The sequence below is a fragment of the Camelina sativa genome, chromosome 9 (assembly GCF_000633955.1).
Source record: "Camelina sativa cultivar DH55 chromosome 9, Cs, whole genome shotgun sequence".
Classification (NCBI taxonomy): domain Eukaryota; kingdom Viridiplantae; phylum Streptophyta; class Magnoliopsida; order Brassicales; family Brassicaceae; genus Camelina; species Camelina sativa.
The window spans coordinates 17,330,952-17,349,155 of NC_025693.1; the positions used below are offsets into that span (position 1 = coordinate 17,330,952).

At 38.5% G+C, this 18,204-nt stretch overlaps 1 protein-coding gene across 1 annotated transcript; it reads left to right on the plus strand.

Annotated features, from left to right (window-relative positions):
* On the plus strand, nt 9,651–12,356 carry LOC104711219. The gene is made up of 8 exons (XM_010427897.2): nt 9,651–9,796; nt 10,033–10,318; nt 10,416–10,487; nt 10,854–10,918; nt 11,339–11,492; nt 11,609–11,692; nt 11,804–11,893; nt 11,996–12,356. Exons 2-8 carry the CDS (start codon nt 10,061–10,063, stop codon nt 12,119–12,121), a joined length of 849 nt encoding a protein of 282 aa, XP_010426199.1. The 5' UTR covers nt 9,651–9,796; nt 10,033–10,060; the 3' UTR covers nt 12,122–12,356.

Consider the following 18,204-nt stretch of genomic DNA (forward strand, 5'->3'; position numbering starts at 1 on the left):
ACGTCCGATTCTATCGCCGAGTCCTCTCAACTGCTCTGTGAGGGTTCTCATCATTTGCATCATGGCGTCTTGGGGTATTTCTGCGTTTTCTCCCATATCGAGTGTCTAGAACGGTTCTGTACTCAGACAAAAACAACAAAGGATCAACGTACCACAAAAGTTTAAAAGAAAGAAATTTCAAAGAAAATCAAAGGAAACTTTTTTTTTTTTTTTTTTAAAATTTTACGAATGAATAGCAGTAATAAAGCTATGAAACGAAAGCTGAAAAGGATACATTTTTTTTTTTTTTTTTTTTTTTTTTTTTTTTTTTTAAAAAAAAAAATGCGAGATGAACTAGTTCAAGATCTAATGCAGAGACTGAAACAGTGAAACAGACGACTTATGGAAACAAACTCTTTTTTTTTTTTTGATTTATGGTTTGTAAATAAACTAAACAACCTAGAGACCAAGCTGCGGCAAACTAGGGTTCTTAATTTTTTTTTTTTAAATAAAAATAAAACAAAAGCTACAAATCGAATGAAAGTAAATGGAAAAGATAAACTTGGCAAGGGAACAGCGTGAACTGTGCTCTGATACCAGATGATACAAGACTCGGTGGTGAGTCTTATACCGGGATAGAGTTGATGGCTTCACAAGCTGGCGGTCGCTTCTCTCTTGTGAAGGAAAGATGGTCGATGGTGGAGATCTGACACGATGGCGGTCGCTTCTCTCGTGTGGGATCGGTAGAGGGGGAAGTGCTGGCGGATTGAAGTACACCACAGAGATGTGATTGGTCTCTGATACAGTACACGAACTCAGCCTTGTGGAATCTCACACACAAGACAGAGAACAAGCTTAATTCTCTTAAGAACACTTAAAGAGAAAAATAAGAAAATTCAGTATTTTATTGATAATCAAAGGTGAAATTCGTACAACTGCTGCAGGGGGACTTTATAAGAGTCCTTCAGCTAGCCTTAAGGCCGAAAAATAAATGCAGAAAATGCAACAAGGAAAGAAAATAAAATCAAACACAAATCATTGTCTTTTTGGAAAGTAAATAAGCTAATAAAAGAAAACGCTAATTAGACTTGATCTCTCTTGATGAGGAAGTCTTCTAGCCGTTGCTGGGGCTGGTGGGACCTGCAAGGATCGAAAATATTGAATAAGACTTACCTGGATGCGATCTAGGCCCAGTTGATGTTCTCTGAACCACTTCTTGTACTTGCTGAACTACTTCAGGCGTCTTGTCTTGTACTTGTTTCTTGAAGTAGGGGTCTTCTTGGGATCCTTCTAGAATATCTTGTTCAGTCTCTTGATGCTCGTCCATGCCCTCTGTGTCTTGGTCTTGATCTTTGCTATCTTGATCGCTTTCAGAGGTGTAGCTTGTATCACACGTCTCTTGCAGCTCCGATGTCTTCTCTTGGCTTCTTGAGGTTCCTTGACCTGAAAAAGGAGGTTTCTTACCTGGGGAACTGGTTTGATCAAGGCTCATTTGGGTGAAGGCTTCAGCAAGCTCTTCCTCGGCAATGTGATCATATATGTTGTGGCGGCATGATGATGGTACAGACCAGTTGACGTCCTTCAGCTCTAGAGAGCTTATGATGTCTTGAACGGCTAGGTTAAACCTCTTCCTTAGCTGTTTAGCCTTTGATCGTGTCACAGGGCCTTCTCGTACTTCTGGTACAGGATATGGTACAGGATTTGGTTCAACGGTTTGGTTGGTAGGATCGATGTCCGCATCAACCTGTTCATGGAGTTTGCATCGATTTGCCTTGACCTCACAGGTTCCAGCTTGCTTCCCAGCATGTGGTTCATAGCTCTCAAACTCCTACCATCGATTGCTCCTATCTACTTGTGTTTCTTTATTGTTTTATGCTTTGGGCAAGTCCCAATTATGTTGTATCTTAAAAACACTCTCTGCTTTGTTTGTTACCTTCTATTTTAATGGAAAGATAACATCTGTTTGATCAAAAAAAGAAAAAAATAAGAAGAAATTATTTATGATGATTTTTTTTTTACAGAGACTATAAAAATTATTGAAATCTTTTTTACATAGAAATTATTGAAAATTTCTCAAGGTAAACCATAAATAATTTTGTTTTTAAAAGAAACTATAAAAAAAATATTTTTATAGCTTTTGGTTTTATATCAAAGTTATGTTTAGTAAAATGAAATAATATATTAACTTCAAATTTTGTCAAAATCCATCATTAATTTTTTTATCACTTTAATAATTACTACATAATTAATCTATTCGTTACTACATAAACCGATATTCAATATATATATGCCGTCACATATATGATATATTCGGGTAATTAAAGATTCAATTTTAATTTTCTAAAGTAATCGAGAAGGGCCTTTGTTCAAAAAAAAAAAAAAAGANATGTTGTATCTTAAAAACACTCTCTGCTTTGTTTGTTACCTTCTATTTTAATGGAAAGATAACATCTGTTTGATCAAAAAAAGAAAAAAATAAGAAGAAATTATTTATGATGATTTTTTTTTTACAGAGACTATAAAAATTATTGAAATCTTTTTTACATAGAAATTATTGAAAATTTCTCAAGGTAAACCATAAATAATTTTGTTTTTAAAAGAAACTATAAAAAAAATATTTTTATAGCTTTTGGTTTTATATCAAAGTTATGTTTAGTAAAATGAAATAATATATTAACTTCAAATTTTGTCAAAATCCATCATTAATTTTTTTATCACTTTAATAATTACTACATAATTAATCTATTCGTTACTACATAAACCGATATTCAATATATATATGCCGTCACATATATGATATATTCGGGTAATTAAAGATTCAATTTTAATTTTCTAAAGTAATCGAGAAGGGCCTTTGTTAAAAAAAAAAAAAAAAGTAATCGAGAAGGGCAAAAAAGCAATAAGGGAGCAAACACACTCTATCGTCTGAACCTTTGGGCCTCTTCCTCTATATCTAGCTACTAGTAAGAGAGGACTTCATGATTCCCTTATGATCTTCGTGCATAAACAATCGAATACATTAGCCTACCATGCGAATCTTTCAAATGCTTTAAACCGATTTGAATAGTCATTTAGTACCCGACTGGTTTAAACATAACGGTTGCGGGAGAATCAATCAAGCTCTTAACTATAACAAAAACATTTCATCCTTAAAATCTGTAATACAGCTCCTAAAAGTATTAACTATCAATGGTTCATTCCCACGACATTTCAATTCCTCTAAACCACATTTCAATTCCTCTAAACCAGTATAAGAATCGTATGAATCAAATCATACAATCAATTATTCACAAAAAAATCATAATACTAAGCTACATTTATACTCTGATCTGATGTGTGTCATAGTTACAGTTGTTATCTTTAGAACGAACCGGAGCTTCGGATTTGTATGTATGTATTGGAGATACTTGGTATATGCATAAAATGCAAACTTTAGAACCCAAGTCTTAATTTGAAAACGGTGTCTTAGATTCAGGGCTGGCTCAAAGTTTATGTAGACTCAGTGATATTTTATAAAATACACCCAAATATATATATAAATATATATATGTTAAGATCGACTTCGCCGATTGAGATCTTCTTTGATCAGAATGAAGAGAACAAGAGAAGTAAAGCGATAAAGAACACACACACGATTTAACGAGTTTGGTTAACTGATGTGGTTAACCTACGTTTCGCCGGAGATGGAACTCCGGAATCCACTAATACTGCTCGAACCTGAACTTACCACAACTGTTACAAGATCTCTCTGATCTACTCTCACTCTTTCTCTCTACAATCTCTATCTCTCTCTCTCTACTGTTACAATAGGATAACAAAAGGAAGAAGAATAGACGATAAACCTATAGGCGTAACAACCCTTCTCACGTGCAAAGCGTGTAGACCAACTGAGAGAAGAGAGGACGTGTGGCAAAACCTTAGCGGATCTCATAACCTAAACCGGACCTTAATAAATCCTCGGTTATTTGACTAAACCAGCCAAACCAAGAGAATTAATCCCTTACCAATCTCAGACTATAATCTTCAAATCTCCACCTTAGTCTGAGATTACTATACTTGGTGAAAGTCCTTGTACCCAAACCCGGATACCTGTTTAACGTCCAACAGGACGAGCTCAGTTCCTAGCAACTCGAAGCATCTGCAATGCTTCTTGAAACTTAGCAATAGGTAGAACCTTGGTAAGAATGTCAGCAGGATTATACTCGGTGGGAATCTTCACAATTGCGATCTCTCCTTTGTTAATCAGGTCCCTGATGAAGTGAAACTTCACCGAAATGTGCTTCGTTCGCTCATGAAACACAACATTTTTAGCAAGTGCGATTGCACTCTGAGAGTCACAGTGAACCTCCACCGTCTTCTGAGGAAAACCAAGCTCTTCCGCTAACCCTTTTAGCCAGACAGCTTCCTTTACGGCTCCTGACAAGGCAACATACTCTGCTTCAGTGGAAGACTGAGCAACCACCTTTTGCAGAGAAGATCTCCAACTCACCGGATTGCTTCCCACAGTGAAAACCATTCCTGATGTAGATCTTCTATGATCAAGATCAGCAGCATAATCTGAGTCGCAATAACCCATAACAACAAAATCTCCTTTTCTCCTAAACTATAAACAAGTCTTCACTGAACCACGAATGTACCTGAGAACCCACTTAACTGCATGCCAGTGATTCTTGATTGGTTTGCTCATAAATCTGCTTATCAGACCTACTAGATAAGCTAGATCAGGTCTGGTACCAAGCATAGCATACATAACACTGCCCACTGCACTCCGATACGACATCTTCTTCATAAAAGTTTCCTCCACCTTCAACTGATCTTCTGTAGCAGACTTTAGATTAAGTGAGCTCCCATTGGCGTATCCACCGATTTAGCTTGATCCATTCGAAAGTTACTCAAGACTTTCATCAAATAACCTTCTTGAGAAACTTTCAACTTTCCACCAGGTCAATCTCTAATTATCTCCATGCCCAAAATTTTCTTTGCCTCTCCGAGATCCTTCATCTCAAATTCAGAACTCAACATAGCTTTGAGTGCAACAATCTCCCTCAAGTCAGTAGAAGCAACCAGAATGCCATCCACGTAAAGTAAGAGATAAACATAGATATCACCCGGAGCTCTCTTGTAGTAAACACAATAATCATACTCGCTCCTGACGAAGTCATTTTTCACCATAAACTCATCAAATCTTTTGTTCCACTGTCTAGGAGCCTGCTTCAACCCATATAGTGACTTCTTGAGTAAACAGACCTTCTCAGGATGCATCTGATCAATGAAACCTTCAGGTTGCTCCATCAGAATATATTCATCCAAATAACCGTGAAGGAAAGCAGTCTTCACGTCTAACTGATGTAGCTCAAGGTTGAAGTGAACTACAACAGACAGAATGTATCTTATTGAAACATGTTTCACCACAGGAGCAAAAATTTATTGATAATCAATGCCCTCCTTTTGGGAAAACCCTCTCGCCACCAATCTAGCCTTAAAGCGAGGATCCTCAACTCCAGCAATCCCAGCCTTCCTTTTGAATATCCATTTGCAACTGATAACATTATGCCCTGGAGGCTTATCGACCAAGTCCCATGTACCATTCTTCTTCTGAGAATCCATTTCCTCATTTGCAGCTTCTAACCATTTGTCGCTGCCCGGACTATTCATAGCCTCAACAAAATTTGATGGTTCTGAGTTACCTCCGTCTTCAGCTATACAGCAGAAATAGGCAGTAAGATCCTCATCCTCTGTTCCTACATCATAATCCCGAAACCTGACCGGAGCCTTAGTCTGCCTTCTAGGTCTATCACGAGCCAACTGGTAGTTACTAAGTCTTTTAGAAGTATTCCCTTGACTGTCTGCTTCCTGAACTGGAACATCTGTAACGACTCCACCTTGAGCAACATCCGAAGTATCCCTGTGCTTAACTGCAAAATCAAAACTTGAAAGATCATGAGTACTTAAAGGAAAATAAATGATTACCTGTCTGTTGCCCGAGTCCGACTTCTTTGTACATGACATCTTCCCTGAACACCACATTCCTACTGATGACACACTTCTTATCCTCTAGAAGCCAGATTTTGAAGCCTTTAACACCTTCTGGATAACCAGTAAAAATTCCCTTCTTAGCACGAGGCTCAAGCTTTCCCTCATTAGAATGAATGTATGCAAAACAACCGAACCTCCTCAGACCACTCAATACTGGCATTGCTGAAGTCCACATCTCTTCTGGAACCCTGAAATCAATGGCCGAAGATGGAGATCTGTTTATCAAATAAACCGCTGTAGAAGCTGCTTCGGCCCAAAATCTCTGACCAAGACCACTCTCACTCAACATACTCCTCACTTTGTTCATGATTGTTCGATTAAGTCTCTCAGCAACTCCATTTTGCTGTGGAGTGTAAGTACAAGTCCTATGCCTGACAATACCTTCATCCTTGCAGAAGCTATCGAACTGATGATTACAGAATTCAAGGCCATTATCGGTTCGAAGCTTTTCACCTTACGCTCTGACTGTGTCTCAACCATTTTCTTCCATCTAACAAAGCTCTTGAAAGCCTCATCCTTGAAACGCAGAAAATAAATCCACACCTTCCGAGAGAAATCATCCGTGAAAGAAATGAAGTACTGACACCGACCTAAGCTCAAGGGAACATTGGGAGAGCCCCAAAGATCAGAGTGAACATAGTCAAGTTTTTCCTTAGTAACATGTTGAGCCGGTCCAAAACTGACTTTGTGTGTTTTACCAATAACACAATCCTCGCAAAACCCCATCTCCGTAGACTTGGAACCTTCCAAACAACCCTTTTCCTCTAGAATCTGAAGACCCTTTTGACCGATGTGTCCCAATCTACTGTGCCACAACCTGGCCTTGTTATCACCCTTAACCTCTTCTGCAGTCTTATTGCATTCGACAGCACAAACCTCTGAAACTCTTGCACTTCCTTGAAATATGTAAAGAGACTGACGCCTAACTCCTTTCATAAAGACATTGTCACCCTTGACCACTCTCATAACACCTTTGCCACCTCTAAACTCACACCCTTTGGCTTCAAGAGTACCAACTGAAATCAAATTCCTCGAGATATCAGGCATGTATCTGACCTCATGCAAAATAAAAGTAGATCCATCTGAATTTTGAAACCTAACTGAACCAATTCCTTTAACCTCATAGTATGAGTTATTTTCCATTCGAACTTTGCCGTAGGACACCTCCTTTAACTCAATGAACACATCCCTTCTTGACGTCATATGAAACGAACATGCAGTATCCATGATCCACTCATCTTCAGTAATTTCCCCCATGATCAAATTAACTTCAGACGCCACTAAGCCGACAAGTAATTGGCATCATCCTTGACCATCGCAGCTTCACCAGAGTCATTCCCTTGACCTTTGGTCTTGTTCCTCTCAATCCATTTGTAACACTGCCTCTTGAAGTGCCATTCCTTACCACAGATCCAACAAACCTTCTTTACTTCTTTGGATTCAAATCTTGATCCTCCAGTATTGCTCCCTTGATCAGTTTGATATGTAGAACTTCTTGTAAATCCCTTTCCGCGAACATACAAACCTTTCCAATCTGATTTGAACCACCAGATTCATCCCGGAACTCCAACTCCTTTGACTTAGCAGCGCTGATAACATCCTCCATCTTGATTCCATCTCGTCCGTACTTCAGAGTCTCCTTTAACATGTCATATTTCTCCGGTAGAGAACTCAAGATCAGAATTGCTTGAACCTCATCAGGAACTTGAATCTGAAGATTGTTCAGATTTGAGATCATCTTCAAGAACTCATCTATGTTATCGTCCAGACTCTTGGATTCCTACATCCTATAGTTGTAAACCTTGAGCTGAAGATATACCCGATTTGGTAAAGACTTCACAAGATACAGCCTCTCAAGCATAGACCATGCTTCTGCTGCCGTCGTACACTGATCGATCTTCCTTAGAACCTTGTCGTTGATGTTTAGAAAGATAATGTCCAACGCCTTCTCACACAGCTCCGTTCTTGACTTTTCATCTTCGATTTGTTTCTTCTTCTTCTCCGAATCGTCTTCTTCTGCCTCAGTCAAAGGCGTAAATGGCTCTTGCTCCTTTAGAACATCCTTAAGACCTAGAATCCTCAGGTGACCCAACATCCGTGTCTTTCAAAGAGAGAAGTCACCAGATCCATCGAACACAGCCACCTTGAGTTTCGTATTTGTCATCTTGCTTAACAGATCTGACAGACGAAGCCTAAACCTTGCTCTGATACCAATTTGTTAAGATCGACTTCGCCGATTGAGATCTTCTTCGATCAGAATGAAGAGAAGAAGAGAAGTAAAGCGATAAATAACACACACACGATTTAACGAGTTCGGTTAATCGATGTGGTTAACCTACGTCTTGCCAGAGATGGAACTCCGAAATCCACTAATACTGCTCGAACCTGAGCTTACCACAACTGTTACAAGATCTCTCCGATCTACTATCACTCTTTCTCTCTACAATCTCTCTCTCTCTCTCTACTGTTACAACAAGATAACAAAAGGAAGAAGAAGAGACGATAAACCTATAGGCGTAACAACCCTTCTCACATGCAAAGCGTGTAGACCAACTGAGAGAAGAGAGGACGCGTGGCAAAACCTTAGCGGATCTCATAACCTAAACCTGACCTTAATAAATCCTCGGTTATCTGACTAAACCAACCAAACCAAGAGAATTAATCCCTTACCAATCTCAGACTATAATCTTCAATATATCTATTATTTATATAAAAAAAATTTAACATGTAAATTTTTTTTTTGGACCTTGAACCCTATGCTCTTGCACCTCCAACACATGTGCTAAGCCGGACCTGCTTAGATTATATAAACCGGATAGCTCCTTGACCTCGAATTTCTATGGACACGCCGAGCAGAAACATCCTCTTTAACTTCTATTATGATGGAATAAATATCTTTCATAAAGAATCGTTAAAAAATGTGACAACTTTTTACAGGAAATCCCCAACAAAAAATATGCACTATTCCTTCTTTTCGGTCGAAAAGATCATAACCACTACCCACATTCCACAAAATAGTGCACCACAAATAGCAACTAATACAAGACCTGCGATCCCATCGAAGGATAAGCGACCTTTAATGCACGTGATTTTTAAAACCGAACTGGTTAATTCAATCATGCAAACATTAGAAGGCGGTTCATTTAATTACTGAGTTTTTTTTAACAAAGAGCAAAAAAGTCAAACTAAATTAGGATGAAATAAAGGAACCTCTAGAAGAATTTTCAACTTGTTAAAAAGGCTGCATGCAACTTGGTCCATTTTTGCCTACTCTATTGAAGAAAAAAGAAGCAAATAATGTTATTTTTATATGTCACATAAAATTCTCTTTCAACCAAAGCTTAATAAATTAATTACTATATGGACCAATTAATTTATTTTTGTATCTGATTTAGGTGAAAAAAAAACTTTATTAATATTTAAAAGTTAAAAGTTAAAACCAAACAAAAATCGTAACCAAAATTGACTATAGACAAGACAAGCAACTAGCCGTTTAACAGACGTTAATCTCACCAAGTTCCAAAGCTCCGGTTCGTACTGATGCCGAGCCTAATTCCATGCCTATACATTTTTCCTTTTTTTCTTATAGATATTTTATACTAAAAAAACGCGCTCCCAAAAATATTTAATAATGTTTATCTGATTATTCATTCAGACCGAACACGGAGAGAGAGACAAAAACAAACACAAATTGTAAGAGTTCTCGTTTTGAGCTTAAAAGGTTCCAGATTTCGTAAAAAAATACCATTTTTTTTCCTTCGAATTCAAGAATAATTTCCAGGTAATGTTAATTTTCATCGATTATTATTACTCTTCTATGGTTAAAATTGATTCAATTTTGAATTTACATTTGTAGAATATTAGGGTTTGATTCTAAAGATCAAATCGAATTTGTCTCTGTTCTTTGGTTTGTTAATTGCATTTGGGGCTTTTTTTTTTGATTAGGGTTTGTTTTGTTCCTGTGAGATTTTATCAAATGTTCCTGAATTTAATGTATTTTGAGCTTCTTGGTTACAGATATCAATTTGGTGCTAAGTTTGTAAACATGGCCGATCATTTGAGTTTATGTACCGATCGTCTCATTACTTCTGAGATGGAGAAAGATTCTGAGTCTTCAGATTCTTCTGGAGAAAGCTCTTCCCGGCCTCAAGGCACGGATTTGGCTTCTTCTTCATCATCTGTGGATGAAGCTGAGGAAGAAGAACAACCACTTCTCCTCCAATCTGTTGAGTGTCGTATTTGCCAGGAGGAAGATACCACTAAGAACCTTGAGGCTCCTTGTGCTTGTAATGGTAGTTTGAAGGTAATATATTTTGTGATCTCATTTGTTTTTTTTGTTTGTCTTTTATATGGTATTATTGGTTTGAGAGTTTTTATTGAGTTTTGTGACTTAAACGCAGTATGCTCACCGCAAGTGTGTTCAGCGTTGGTGTAATGAGAAAGGCGACATAACCTGTGAGATATGCCACCAGGTAAAACTCATCAGTTTCTCAGACTCTGATGCTAAATCTTGTATCTTTATGTCAATTTACTTATCTAAAAGTTCATAGCAATTTAAGATGCCACAAATGGAACTTTGGATGTGAAATGGATCAACAGTAATCAATTTATTCATATCTGTAACATTGTTGTAGTTACACAATGTTCCTGAAATTAAAGGTTCTTGTCTTCTTGATTGTTTCTGTTTTAATTATTGGGATTTTTTTTTATGTTAGTGTAGAATTGTTCACCTTGTTATCGCTGCTCAATTTTTTAGTTATCTAACTGCTATTAACTACAAGAGGAATGTCGATTACAACTTCTAAAACGTTCTTTGTTTTGACTCTGATGATGATCAGCCTTATCAACCTGGATATACAGCACCACCGCCTCCTACTCCTGATGAAACGATCATTCACATCGGGTAAGTTTTCCAAAAATCTTATGTTGCTTGCCGCTTTACTGACTTGAACAGCAAATTGATATTCCAGTAGTAGAATAGTTTGTCCTAAACAAAGAGAATTATGACTTGTTTAATGGTTGTACAAGTGGATTATTTGTAACCATTTATAACAAATCAATACCTTCTAAGAAGCCATCAATATACTTAAGTCATGAACTGTGTTCCTCATCTATTTGCTAAGTCTAATATACATTCAATTATATTTTATTTTGGCATGGTATGATTCTGGTAGGGTATAGAGAATTCAAGATGTAGTCTCGTCGTAAGATATCGATAACTAACATTATCTATACATTTCCTTTCCCCCATTGTAACTCTCTTTTTATTTATTTTTTTGTGATTATCTCTTTTATGCTGGAGCCTCATTGTTCTTGCCTGCAGTGATGATTGGGAGAACGGAGTGCCATTGGACTTGACCGACCCGCGCATTCTGGCAATGGCTGCAGCAGAACGCCATTTCTTGGAAGCTGACTATGACGAGTATTCTGAGTCTAACTCAAGCGGAGCTGCCTTTTGTCGCTCTGCTGCTCTCATCGTAAGCTTGCAGTTTTCTTTCAATAATCTTGTCAAGAATATGATTTCTTACCATGTGAACTAAATGTTCTTTTTCTCATTCCAACTGTCTGTAACTCAATACTTCTGTGATGGCAGCTCATGGCACTTTTACTGTTACGAGATGCGCTAAATCTCACTACTAACTCAGAGGAGGAGGACGATCCAACTGCCTTCTTCTCTGTATGTGCATCTTTCCCTACATCTTTGTACCGTCTTTGATTACACTTCTTTAAGTTTCTTGGTGATTTTTATTGATTCTTTCTTTGCCTTTTGACTCTCTGGTTTCAACAGCTTTTTCTTCTTCGTGCCGCTGGTTTCCTCCTCCCATGTTACATCATGGCATGGGCCATCGGTATACTACAACGACGTAGACAAAGACAGGTGTGTATACTAAAAAAACCTCCATATCAAACCCTGTTAAATTGTAAAAATGCTCAATCTAACATATAAGACAATGTACCGCTTTTGTTTTTATGAAATCAGGAAGCAGCGGCTCTAGCTGCCGCAGAAGTTGCTTTCATGATACACGGTGGTGGTCCTCAACGCAGGGGACTGCACTTTGCTGTAGCGCCGGAGCCACCAATATCCAACGTCCCAACACCTGTCTGATCTTTCCTGGTAATGATTCTCCGGTAAGGCTATTATAGTTTGTAGTATATCCTTCATCTTATGTCCTTCCTTCGAACTTGGTTGTAAGAACTTCCAAACCTTCTATGCTTTTTCATATGTTATTATCTTCATCGTATGTTTATGTTATTTGAATCTGTTAAATGTATACTTTGGCTCTCAAATGTTTTGAGACAGAGAGCTTTCACGGCACTATGTATATACGTCTTATTTTATATTATGATTTTTATAATTTTAAATCATCTTTCTTTACTTCTTCGATATGTTTTTGGTCAATTACAAATCCTCTCGTTTAATGCTCAAAGAAACTCCGCAACTTTCGAAACTAAATTGACTTTGATGCGTGGTATAACAATTATTGGTCTCTTTCTTTTTCCCTGAGGTTAAAGTAAGCTTTTCGAAGCAAAAATTTGTAATACTTGCATTGTGTTCTTGCCAATGCCAATGATTACAATATACTTAATTAGTTTATAATAAAATATTTATAATCTAAATGGATGGTTCCATATTTAGTGGATGTTTGCTATTATACTGAATCAAACACATTGCAAGATATTGTATGCAAAATACCAAATAAAAGTTTGTAAGATATGCTTAAAAACCGAAAATTAGTGAAGACGAATACCTCACCTAATTTTGCAATAGTAAAAGACTAAACTTGGTCTATTGGTCGATGTCTAATATTAATGCACAGTCAATTTTTGTGGTTGGGAGTTCTATAGAGACATGGTTTAAATGCTCTGTGTGGACTTGGAATATGAAACTACAATGTCGTCTCCGGAAATACTGCCGGTTCAGGAAATCAAACTGTGAGTCAATGTCAATGTGAATCAAACTTTACTTAATTTTTGAAAAAATCTTGCATTTTCCTCTATAAGTTGCATAACCACCATTTCCTCTATGCTCACTTTCTTGCAAGATAGAAATATGAGACTCTTTCTTTTGCTTTCTTTCATTGCTCCCATGTTACTTGGAGCATATGGTTTTCCTGATGATGAAACCGATAGGCAAGCTTTGTTGGACTTCAAGTCTCAAGTTGCTGAAGACAAAAGAGTTGTCTTGTCCTCATGGAATACCTCATCCCCTTGTCTCTACAACTGGAAGGGGGTCACATGTGGCCGCAAACACAAGAGAGTAACACATTTGCACTTAGGAGGCTGGCAAATGTTGGGATAAGCTTGAAATAGCTTGAGGCCCAAGAAGAGTATATTTAGGAGAAAAGCTAAATATACATATTTGAGTCTTAGGAGATATCTAAGATAAGTTAGTTTTCCTAATTGAGTTAGGAGAATATTGTGTAAGGTTTAATATAAAAGGAGATGCAGAGTCATTGCATAATGTATGAGTTTTAAGAGAGAACAAGAGAGCTTTAGGTTTTGAGAGATTTTCCTAAAGATTAATAAAAGAGAGTAATTCTTTTAGCTTTGTGTTCTTAAACTTAAAGAGGATTCTTGATACAAATTCTATATTTGGTATCAGAGCTTGTCAATCGATACTATGGGAGAGATCACGGAGTCATCAAATACGGCGCTAGCAAACATAAAAGAAGGAGGCTCTTCTTCTTCTTCGATCAAGTGCCCCATGCTAACTGCGACCAACTACACAGTCTGGTCTATGAAGATGAGAATTCTTCTCAGGGTGCATAAGGTTTGGGATATCATCGAAGAATCTTCTGATGATGATGAGAAAAACAACATGGCCATGGCCTTGTTATTCCAATCGATTCCTGAGACACTTATCTTGCAAGTTGGAGAATTGGACACGGCGAAGAAGGTGTGGGAGGCCATAAAGACAAGACATGTAGGGGCAGAGAGAGTCAAAGAAGCAAGATTGCAGACATTGATGGCCGAATTTGATCGTTTGAAGATGAAGGACACGGAATCAATTGATGACTTCTCTGGCAAGCTTTCTGAAATATCCTCAAAATCAGCTGCTTTAGGAGAAGAAATTGAGGAATCTAAGCTTGTCAAGAAGTTCCTCAAGAGTCTCCCACGGAAAAAGTATATTCACATCGTTGCCTCACTAGAACAGGTACTCGATCTGAAAAATACAAGTTTTGAAGATATTATTGGCCATTTGAAAACCTATGAAGAGCGCATCATTGAGGAAGAAGAGGAAGTTCAGGATGATCAAGGCAGACTGATGTTTGCGAACATGGAATCTCAACCATACTATGACTCATCTGGAGATTTCAGAAGTCGAGGACGTGGAGGACGTTTTGGTAGAGGTAGAGGTCGCGGAGGACGGTTCAACAGTGGGCGTGGCAATGGTGGACGAGATACGTCAAGGGTGATCTGTTATCGTTGCGACAAACCAACACTTTGCTTCAAACTGTCCTGACTGTCTACTTAAGCTACAGGAGGTGCAGGAAACCGACAATAAAAGTACAGCGGAAGCAGATGAACTTATGATACATGAGATCGTGAATTTAAATGAAGAGAAGGTCGTGCCAAGCCGTTATGAAACAAACACTGGAGAGGATGCTTGGTACCTTGACAATGGCGCCAGCAACCATATGACAGGAGACCGCAGGTATTTTGCAAGTCTTGATAATGCTGTTATTGGGAAAGTACGCTTTGGTGATGACTCTCGAATCGACATCAAAGGGAAGGGGACAATTGAATTCATAGACAGGAATGGTGAATCAAGAACAATGGCTGATGTGTACTTCATACCGGGACTCAAAAGCAATATCATCAGCTTAGGACAAGCTACAGAATCAGGCTGCGATGTCCGAATGAAAGGAGACAATCTTATAATGCGAGATTGTGATGGCAAGCTGCTAGCTAAAGCAACCAGATCGAAGAACAGGTTATACAAAGTACACATGGGAATTAAGGACTCGGTGTGTTTGTTCTCTGCAGCAACGAGCGACACTACCAGGTGGCATGCCCGTTTGGGTCATCTGAATTTTGGATCAATGAAAGCTATGATACAAGGAGAACTTGTCATAGGAGTCCCACGGATGAACTTTGAAAAAGAGATTTGTGGTTCTTGCCTACTTGGAAAGCAAACACGTCAAGTATTCCCACAAGCCACTACTTATCGAGCAACTAAATCTTTAGAGTTGATTCACGGAGATCTTTGTGGTCCCATAACTCCAAGTACAATGGCTGGGAACAAGTATATCTTTGTGCTAATCGATGATTATTCAAGATATATGTGGACGTCGTTGCTGAAAGAAAAGAGTGAGGCATTTAACAAGTTCAAACGATTCAAGGTTTTGGTGGAGCAAGAAACAAGGGAGCATATCAAGACATTCAGAACAGATCGTGGAGGAGAATTTGTGTCTCAAGAGTTTAATGATTTCTGTGCTAATGCGGGAATAACTAGATATCTCACAGCCCCATACACTCCACAACAGAATGGGGTTGTCGAGAGGCGTAATAGGACTATGATGGAGATGACCCGTAGTATACTCAAGCATATGAGAGTTCCCAATTTTATGTGGGGAGAAGCAATCAGGCATACAACATATCTGCTTAACCGTGTTGCTACAAGAACACTTAAAGATAAGACTCCTTATGAGATGTTTCGAGATAGAAGACCTAATCTTTGTCATCTTCGAGTGTTCGGGTGCTTAGGATACGCAAGAACAAAGGCTCCTCACCTACGAAAACTGGATGATAGGTCGAGAGTTTTAGTTCACCTTGGTACGGAACCAGGGTCGAAAGCCTACCGGTTGTATGATCCAGTCACTCGAAAGGTAACAGTAAGCCGTGATGTTGCGTTCGACGAGACAAAGGGTTGGAACTGGAGTCAGAATGTTGCAGAGGAAGATAAAGCTGGAGAGTTTAGGATTCAGTTTGGAGTTTTTGGAAATCATGGTATACATGATGCAGAGCAAGGTAACGAAGAACAGAGGAGGCCTGTAGAACAGAGGAGACTTGAACATGACTCGAGTCATATCCCAACTGCAGAAGAAACCATCACGTCTGACACAGACAGCGATGATGGTAATGAGAGAGAAGATGTTGGTAATGAGGATCACACTACAACGGTGTTCAGGAGATCGCAAAGAGCAACCGTCAAACCAAAATATCTCAATGACTATGTGTTGTTAGCTGAAGTATGTGGTGAAGAGTTGCTGATGATCTTGAACGAAGAACCTAGAAACTTTTCTGAAGCACAAAAGTCAAAGCATTGGATGCTTGCATGTGAGGATGAGATCAGCTCTATCACGAAGAATCATACTTGGGATTTGGTTGACCTTCCAATAGAAACAAAACCAATAGGCTTGAAGTGGGTGTTCAAGCTTAAGAAAAATTCTGATGGAAGCATAAATAAACACAAGGCCAGACTCGTTGCTAAGGGGTATGTACAGAGATTGGGAATTGATTTCGAGGATGTATTTGCTCCGGTGGCAAGGATTGAAACAATCCGTCTTCTTATCAGTCTTGCAGCGTCCAAAGGATGGGAGATTCATCACCTTGATGTCAAGACGGCATTCCTTCACGGAGAATTAAAGGAAACTGTTTTTGTGTCACAACCTGAGGGTTTTGTTGTCGAAGGATGCGAAGAAAAGGTGTACAAGCTTAATAAAGCTTTGTATGGCCTTAGACAAGCTCCAAGAGCTTGGAATGAAAAGTTGAATGAAGTTCTCCAGAAGTTGCGATTCAAGAAGTGCTCTAAAGAACCTTCGGTCTATCGGAAAAGAGTGAATCAAGAAATGCTGGTCGTTGCAGTGTATGTTGATGATTTGTTCATCTCAGGCTCGAGTGTGGAGGTCATAAAAGAGTTTAAAAGTGAAATGGCGTCCATGTTTGAAATGAGTGATCTTGGTAAGCTGACTTACTATCTAGGAATTGAAGTATGTCAACACAAGGATGGGATAACTTTGAGTCAGAGACGCTATGCATTGAAGATATTAGAGGAGGCTGGAATGTCTAACTGCAACCCTGTTCAAACACCGATGGAAGCTGGACTGAAGTTATCTAAGTCACCACAGGAGAAAGATATTGACGCCACAGAATACAGAAAACTTGTGGGGTGTCTTCGTTACTTACTTCACACAAGACCCGACTTGTCATTCTGTGTAGGAGTCCTGAGTCGATATATGCAGAACCCGAAGGAGTCGCACGGAACAGCAATGAAGCAGTGTTTAAGGTACCTGCGAGGAACCACCACATTAGGACTGACCTTCAGTAGATTGACTTCAAAGAATACGAGTTTGATCGGGTACAGTGACAGCAGTCACAATGTGGATCCGGATGATGGGAAAAGCACAACTGGTCATGTTTTTTATCTTGGAGGAAGCTTGATCACTTGGTGCTCTCAGAAGCAGGAGACAGTAGCTCTCTCGTCGTGTGAGGCAGAATTTATGGCTGCTACAGAGGCGGCAAGACAAGCAATATGGTTACAAGATCTGCTTAGTGAGATTTCGGAGACACAATGTGAGAAAGTTGTTATAAGAATTGACAATCAGTCGGCGATAGCTCTTACCAAAAACCCTGTTTTTCACGGCCGAAGCAAACACATACACACTAGATACCATTTTATTCGAGAGTGTGTTGAAAATGGACAGGTTGAAGTTGAGCATGTTCCTGGAGAAGCACAGAAGGCAGATATCTTGACTAAGGCTCTTGGAAGGACTAAATTCAAGGAGATGAGAGAGCTTATTGGTGTGAAGGATATTGGTGATGAAGATTTCAAGCTTAGGAGGGAGAATGTTGGGATAAGCTTGAAATAGCTTGAGGCCCAAGAAGAGTATATTTAGGAGAAAAGCTAAATATACATATTTGAGTCTTATATCTAAGATAAGTTAGTTTTCCTAATTGAGTTAGGAGAATATTGTGTAAGGTTTAATATAAAAGGAGATGCAGAGTCATTGCATAATGTATGAGTTTTAAGAGAGAACAAGAGAGCTTTAGGTTTTGAGAGATTTTTCTAAAGATTAATAAAAGAGAGTAATTCTTTTAGCTTTGTGTTCTTAAACTTAAAGAGGATTCTTGATACAAATTCTATAGCAATTGGGGGGAGTGATATCACCATCAATTGGTAATCTTTCATTTCTCATATCACTTAATATATCTGATAACTCTTTTGGTGGAACTATCCCTCAAGAG

Excerpts from the sequence above, each read along its gene's own strand:
- LOC104711219 (XM_010427897.2), top strand. The coding sequence starts at position 10,061 with ATGGCCGATCATTTGAGTTTATGTACCGATCGTCTCATTACTTCTGAG. Across the intron at positions 11,693-11,803 it reads ATCCAACTGCCTTCTTCTCT|CTTTTTCTTCTTCGTGCCGC; the intron begins GTATGTGCATCT and ends TGGTTTCAACAG. Across the intron at positions 11,894-11,995 it reads AACGACGTAGACAAAGACAG|GAAGCAGCGGCTCTAGCTGC; the intron begins GTGTGTATACTA and ends TTATGAAATCAG.